This window comes from Schistocerca nitens, chromosome 8 (genome assembly GCF_023898315.1).
Source record: "Schistocerca nitens isolate TAMUIC-IGC-003100 chromosome 8, iqSchNite1.1, whole genome shotgun sequence".
Taxonomy (NCBI): domain Eukaryota; kingdom Metazoa; phylum Arthropoda; class Insecta; order Orthoptera; family Acrididae; genus Schistocerca; species Schistocerca nitens.
The window spans coordinates 385,712,866-385,720,420 of NC_064621.1; the positions used below are offsets into that span (position 1 = coordinate 385,712,866).

At 37.5% G+C, this 7,555-nt stretch overlaps 1 protein-coding gene across 2 annotated transcripts in view; it reads right to left on the reverse strand.

The window, feature by feature from the left end:
• LOC126198588 (NAD-dependent protein deacetylase Sirt6) overlaps window positions 1-7,108 on the reverse strand; it is a 93,132-nt gene extending 86,024 nt beyond the window's left edge. Inside the window, exon 1 of one of the 2 annotated variants that reach the window (XM_049935037.1) lies at window positions 6,796-7,107. In XM_049935037.1, coding sequence (XP_049790994.1) covers window positions 6,796-6,861 — 66 coding nt within the window. In that variant the 5' untranslated portion in view covers window positions 6,862-7,107. Of the gene's footprint in view, window positions 1-6,795 lie in introns of both variants that reach the window. The other variant, XM_049935036.1, reaches the window with a different exon arrangement.
• Between the last annotated feature and the right edge of the window lie 447 nt (window positions 7,109-7,555).

The following is a 7,555-nucleotide window of genomic DNA, read 5'->3' on the forward strand; positions in this document are numbered from 1 at the left end:
AGACTTGCTCTCGGCCTCCAATACGGGTTTCGATAATGACTCAATTTGTCTAAACAATTACTTCTCTCCTTGTCCTGGATATTTTCTCTTTTGTATGTAAAAAAGAAAAAGAAGAATAGAGATTCAAAGAAATGGAAACAAGGCACGACAGCAACTTGTGTCCTGTGCTCCTTGCTCTTACCGGGGAAAAATGCGGATGTCATTAGCTAAATATGGCAGTGAAACACAGAGTTTTCAATCCGCAGACACTTTAATGTTGTTCATCACATAATTTTCAGAAAACACAGATTTCAGTTCAACATAATGTTGCTACTATGAGATGTTTATGTTACAAAATGTTATGCAAAAAGAGAACAAATGTGCGACATAAAAACAAATCAATCAAGAGTTTGGTATGAAAGAAATATTATGTGAAATGGTACGTGATGAGTGTAAATGTATTTCAAAAAAAGGGAAAATGTAGCAAGAAAGTGTGTAACATGCTTTTCCATATGGAACTTAGCTAACATATTGAATTTTTCTTTAGACTTGTGTGAAGGTCTCTACCTGTCACCGAGCTCAAGAAAACCGATCTGATGTAGCACACTCAATGGCAATTGCGTGCACCACTGATGTAGCCAGAACGAAATATTTACAACCTTTCTCATATTTTATAAATGTTTTGAGATATCATAATGAGATTCTGTCAACTAATACCATGCAAATAGGAGAATAACTTCCTGGTAGATTAAAACTGTGTGCCAGACTGAGGCTCAAACTCGGAACCTTTGCCTTTCGCAGGCAAGGGCTCTACTGACTGAGCTATTAAGCATGACTCACAAACCATCCTCACAACTTTACTTCCGACAGTACCTCCTCTCCTCATATTGAAAGAGGAGAGTATTTTATCAAACGGTTATTATGCAAAGCTTCATTATCTCCCATGTTATTCCACTATATACAGACTTTTTCAGTGAAAGAATTTAATTTTTAAGGACCATCATTAGCTGGTGAAACAAGAAATGACATGGATTTTGGAACAACATAAGTGAAGACATACCATGTTTATTTTTGTACAGAGGATGCACTTTTTCATAAGCTACTGACCTTACATTTCCTCAGTTCCTCACTCAATAAACCATTGTTTCAGAAATCTCTCATAATTGCGGCTGTACGACATGTAAGTGAAGTCACATTATGTAAAATCTGCTGCATTTTGGCAGAAAAAGTAAATATTAGCATGGCAACAACAGAAGTGTGTAGGTTTTACTCAACATTCACCACTCATGGTGCTTCTGTGTAAGTTACAAGTGGTTAACAAGCCAAGCAAAAATAAATAGCTGTGTTTGTTGCATTTTTAGCAGAATTCTTTTTTAGATACTAACCATTGCAGAAGCGGCAGATCTTTTTGAATGGTCACCATGCAAGTGTGGGTATGGGGGGGCTTTTGCCTTGCCTTGCTGGCAACTTTATTCTGTGCAGACTCTACATCCTGTTCCTTGAAAAATACACAAAAGGGCTGACATTTTAATGGATGAGGAATTCATCTCTCTTGTGGAGAGCTTGTTTGTTAAATGAAATATAAAACTGTGAAATGTTCTATAAAATTTTATGTTGTGAAGCAGATTCTTAGTAAACTTTCTTTCTCTTTGTAAATATGTGGTTGAATGCGCAAAAAACTTACATTCTTTTAAGTTGTGCCAAGGGGGCTCTAATACTGAATCTCAAAAATTACACTTTTTAGTTGTAATACCTACGCCAGTTGTTAATTTTGTGTTGTATATCACTGCAAAGAGCATGTGGCTTTAGTTATTGATTTTACAAATGGAAGATAGGTTAGGGTTTAGTGTATGTCCCCACCCACCCTCACATATGAGAAACAATTTAGAACATACAAAGAAGAAACAAATTCAGCTGCTGATTGTCCCCATAGCACTGAATTGGTCTCAGAAAAAACTTCATATTGCTTTCAAAATTTCTGAAAACTCAGTATGACAAACAAAGAATATTTTTAAAGAAAAGAAATTCTTAGCAAAACCAACCAAGGAAAGAGAGAAGAAATTGAAACCTGAAGTAGCTGATGAATATAAATTTTTACCAAAGTAATTAACATTCTAGAGTTTTTACAGGCATAAAGGATGTTGACACTGCAGGCGAAAAGCAACGCAAAAGAAAATGGTTAATTTGACACAGTCTACACAAATTTTAAAAATGGGTATACAACAACTATATCAGGTTTTTCCACAATGGGTCCATTTCACTCCAAATCATGTGTTTTAGTATGTGATAATGGTATCTTTTCACTACATGCCTGCACCATTAGGAAAGTGAATAATGGGATGCATTGTGGGAGCTGTAGCACAGAGGTTCCATTGGGCAGGAGGGGTACCCTGGGGCTGGGGACATCACTCTTGAAACTACAAAATATGGAGCAGGAATAAGTTAATAGAGGAGCAGGAATGAAAGATCTGTGCCATGCAGGCACATTTGGATGAAGTTAGGAGAAAGCCAGCAAGGATGAAGGAAGGCAGTGGTATGTGGGATGGTTGGGAACTGACAGTTGGTCTGAAGGCTAGCACAAGGAGGATGTGGTCAGACAGTTTTGTTGGGTCTAACCAGTAACATTTCCCAGCTCCCAGAGTTGAGAGGAGAGGAAATGTGCAGCACACACTGCTCGTTAGTAGGAAGCCTAGGAATAACACTTCCATTAGGAAGAAGAGAGAACTGCTGCTAGGCAGCAGTCATGGTAGAGCTGTAGGCCCTATATTAAGTAATTAAGTCATCTGCATTTCCAACCAAAAGTGTTGGGCTGAATCAGGTGTTTGTATGTTTACAGTCTTTGTAAAAAGATTTCATGAAAAATGATCAAGTAGTGATAGGGGGTGGAGCAGAAAAGTGATTGGATAGGGACAGGGCGTACTAGATACATGGTGACCTGAGTAAGATGGCTATCTTAACTGGGAGAATCAATGTGAGCACAGTTCAGCTGTTTTGTTGAAATGATCGGCTTCATCTTGACAGTGCTGTCCAGCAAGTCAATCGAAAACTGGTGCAGGTGGGGCCTATTGGGAGACAGGACTCACTTGCATGGTCTGCACTTCAGCAGTACTGAGAAAGGGAGGTTTGTGGAGAGCATAGCCAGTGGGTGTGGGTCCACACATGGTGAAATATTCATTGTCATGTGTAGAACAAATACGCCTTTTTAGGATACATCAGAAAACAGTCTCCTCTCTCTTAAAAGTACAGAATCAGTTTGGAGATTTCTTCAACAGTTACACAAAAGATAGAATGCATCACAATGGAGTTTCCAAATGCCACTATTCTTCATCAAGATTACTAAAAAAGTACACCAGCTTGAAACTGATCACAGTCTTTGAGCAGCACAGTGATACGCTCTGTAGTGCTTGATAGCATGTGAAAATCCAACCTCTGCAAGTATGTTACAGTGCTGTAATGAATACCTTCAAAAGAAATGATGATATGCTGCCTAGAATTTTTTTTTTTTTTTGAAAATTGTGATGACAATGAAACCTTCGATTTTTATCAACAGTCTTCAACTGAGAGAACATTAATTATCACATTACTGCAAACATTGATGACTTTATTGAGGATCTTTCATCTAAATTGGAAAAACTTGTTGCACATTCTTACCCAAGTTTTGCTACGATGGTTGGTTGTTTAAGGGGGGGGGGGGGGGGGAAGGGACGACCAAACTGCTTGGTCATCAGTCCCTTGTTCCTGTAAAACAATTCCACAAGGGAAAGAATAAAACAAATGAAACTTAGTGCACAAAAATGGGAGAAAAGAAAAACCACAAGAACGACAGAAAGACAACAAACACTACAATGGACAAAATAGGACAAGAAAACACAGAGATATGCAAGAAACAGGTGGAAGAAATTAAAACAAGAGAGCAAATGACCGTGGCTGGCTGCTCACGAGAATAAAAAAGCATAAGCCAGCCACTCTGCAACACGTTAAAACCTCCAGTCTAAAAGTGTTAGGGTAGAGAACACAGAGTGACAAAGGACATGTGCCAAAACTTAGATGGAATGATAAACCACCCTCATGTATAAAACATACAATTAAATCAGCCGACGAGGCACTGTCAGCTAAAATTAACGCCAACAAGTCCCGTAATCGAAGATCACGTTGCAGGGCAGCCAAAGCAGGACAGTGCAACAGAATGTGACTCACCGTCAACCGGCCGTCGCACTGACACTGAGGTAGGTCTTCATGATGCATGAGATAGCTGTGGGTCACCCACGTGTGGCTGATGTGGAGCCAGCATAGAACCGCAGAGCCTCTGCAAGAGGCCTGCATGGAGGACTTGCGCACATTCATAGTCTCCTTCATGGCACGCATTTGTCGTGCATACCGAGGTTATGCCATTCCGTATGCTAAAGCCAAAAAACCTTTATGCCGATCTCCTAAAGTGGTTTCCATGTAGCGTGTTTGGCCAGCCCGTCAGCAAGGTCATCGCCTGTGATTCCGAGATGTCCTTGGGTCCAGACAAACACCAGTGAACAACCAGACTATTCCAGGGCATAGACAGACTTCTGGATGGTTGCTACCAAGGATGGCAAGGGTAGCAGTGGATAATAGCTTGTAAGACACTCAATAAGTCACTACATACAAGGAATGACTCATCAGAGCATGAACAGATATGCTCAAGAACACAAGATATGTTATCCAGGGGGAGCCCTATGATACCATCGGACTCCTGAAGTGTACATCCATTCATAATTCATCTAAAACTATACTGCAGGTGAAGGATTAGTTGAATTTATTTGTAGTGCTTACTACACCCCCCCAATATATTTACTCATTGTGGATTTCGTGGTTGACAGTCCTGTGAAATTTACAAAAATACACGAGTGACCTCCATTGTGACTTCAAAAATATAATTCAGGCACAGATAGGGGTACAGTTTTAAATATTTAATTCAATAACAAATAATGTCAATGGCTTATGCAGAAACACAGCATTATTTACAAATAAAATAAAAAATGCATTTACTTAATAAATGTATGATGAAGGACTTTTTAAAGATATGTACAGACCTTTTAGTGTGTATTTTTAATGCTTGATTTTTATGTATTATACAGCACGTGTTAATCCATGTATGATGTATTTTTTCACTTTGCTTTTGGTTTACTCTAATTTTGTGGTTTCGTGCGTTTGTGAGGGTGTGTGTTTTGGGACTTACGGGCACTCAACGCTGAGGTTACCAGCATCCAATTTTGTGGTTTCATTTTGCTTGAAGCTGTTTTTGCACATTAATTTTATTTTCCCTTATCACATGTTCGATTTATTGGGCCTGGTGATATAGCAGCAAAGAGCACAGCTGGAGGTCACAAAATCCCAGTCAAATCATGGAAATTTTTCAGTTTGCCTTTAACCTAGACTTCACATCTCAATGATGTAAAGATTCACCAGGAACAACTTAAGGTTCAGACTTGACATTAAACTGTATGTCCTCTTTGCCTGGTAGGACTGCTGGGGCAGGTTAGGAAGACACAAGTTGCCAAAGTGCTGTGCAGTTGAAAGACTCGAGCCACATGCAATTATTATTATATTATATTCCACGTAATTAACATGTTTATATTCTTTAACTCATTCCATTTCCTAGTGGTCCATATGCATAAAACGATAGTTGGAATATTACACTAATAAGTAAATGCCTGTATGGTCCAATAAAGGCAAGAAACTGTGACTGAATTCATCACAGAAACACATTCAAATCTTAATGAATAATCCACTATTTTAGTGATGGTTGCACAGGCCAAAAAATTCAAATTTAATTTTACTAACTTACATTTTCTTCAAAATAGTTTTACTGCCAGTGCTAACTGGTCATTCCTTGCAACTAGCCATGGAGAAACTGAGTGTGATGGCTTAGGAATGACATTTAAAAGATTATCACACAAGGAAATTTTACAGAAATCCATAGGAAATCAAATACTATCTCCATCAGATTTATTTCAGTTTTTAACATTACCAAAATGAAATTCTATTTTACTTCTGAAGACTCTGTAAATCAGATATATTCTGACTTTGCATTACACTCTGCAGAACTTCAAATACTTTATGGAATCTGAAGATTCCAAAACATTAAGCAGTTAGTTGTTTGGGGAACTTAGAAACAAAGAGGGTCAGCAGTGAGGTGGAACCCAGTTTAAAATACAATGTAAGGACTAAACTGGCATTCTTTCTCAGAGAAGAAAATCTGATCCTATGTAGCTTGTAAATATTCGAGTTCTAGAACTTCAGGATGATCAATGAACTAAAAACAACAGAACAAGATGTTACCACACAATTTTTGCACATTCTAAGATGTTTGTTGTCATACTATTTGCACAGACGATATAATATTTCCCTGTTCCTCATGTGCTTGCTGTTACTGAAGGAACTAAAACATCACCTAGAAGAACTTGCCAAGCTTGTGTTATGTCTACTGTATGATGCAGTGTTTAAAAAAAATAAAATTAAATGGAGCTTTTTAAAATCTCGATTCTTAATTAACAATATGAGACACAAGTCAGAACAGGGGTATGTTCTAAAATATTTTTCTCGTCTGGGTGTGTGAACTGTTAGAATGCAACAAACACAAAACAGAAATTTGGAAACTGGACGAATCATTTATGAGAATACTGATTTCTTAAGGAACGTATTGTAAAATGCAAAATCTAATAATTTACCGACAATTCGAAGACTATTATGCAATGGCATTAAGTAAAACTGGGCAAACGGCTTTTTCTACACAACCGGTGAAAATAAACGTACTCTTGAAAATACACTATTCAATATCTTTACCTCCGCTAATCCAAGTTTTCCTTTATTTTCATAAGGAGACAGTCCATCCGCATAATTGCACGACATGATTTTTAAAATATTTCAATCAGATGTGTATAAATAGTTGTCATGCAGTTTAAATCGCAAGTTGTCAAGCCGACATTTTTCCTTGAGGCCGCAGGCAACAATACTGAAAAAAGTTTACATTGGTCTAATACCAACATGACGATGTTCATTCTGGCATCCACTGTTACACGCAAAATTGCTTATATACGCAAATATTTTCGCGCGGATGGAAATAAACAAACGAACATAACCTACAAACAAGAACTGTAAGTATGACACAAACATAAACATATCGTTCTGTCAAAGTATAGAAACGACTTGTTTTGATCCATTAACATTTTCGCCACAAACTGATAAATTTCTGCCATTTATGTAAATTGAACAGAAGTTCTGCGCTACGATTTAAATAAGTTGATTGTTTAATGTGAAACGGAATAAGTGAACAAAAAAAAAATAAGTGAAAGGTAATAATACAATGCACTATCAACAATGGTAGGATTGTTTGTTTTTTATTTGGTTCTGTTAGTTAATCACACTCTGTAGTGTACAAAGGTAGTACCGTAAAGTGGGACAAGTCAAATGATTCAATATTTCTTGAACAACAAGGGGAGAGCAACAAACAATCCTGTCAACAATATACATAGAAGGTATACAATATTACATTCAAGGTTTCAAGAGAACCCTGCAGACAATATATATATATATATATATATAT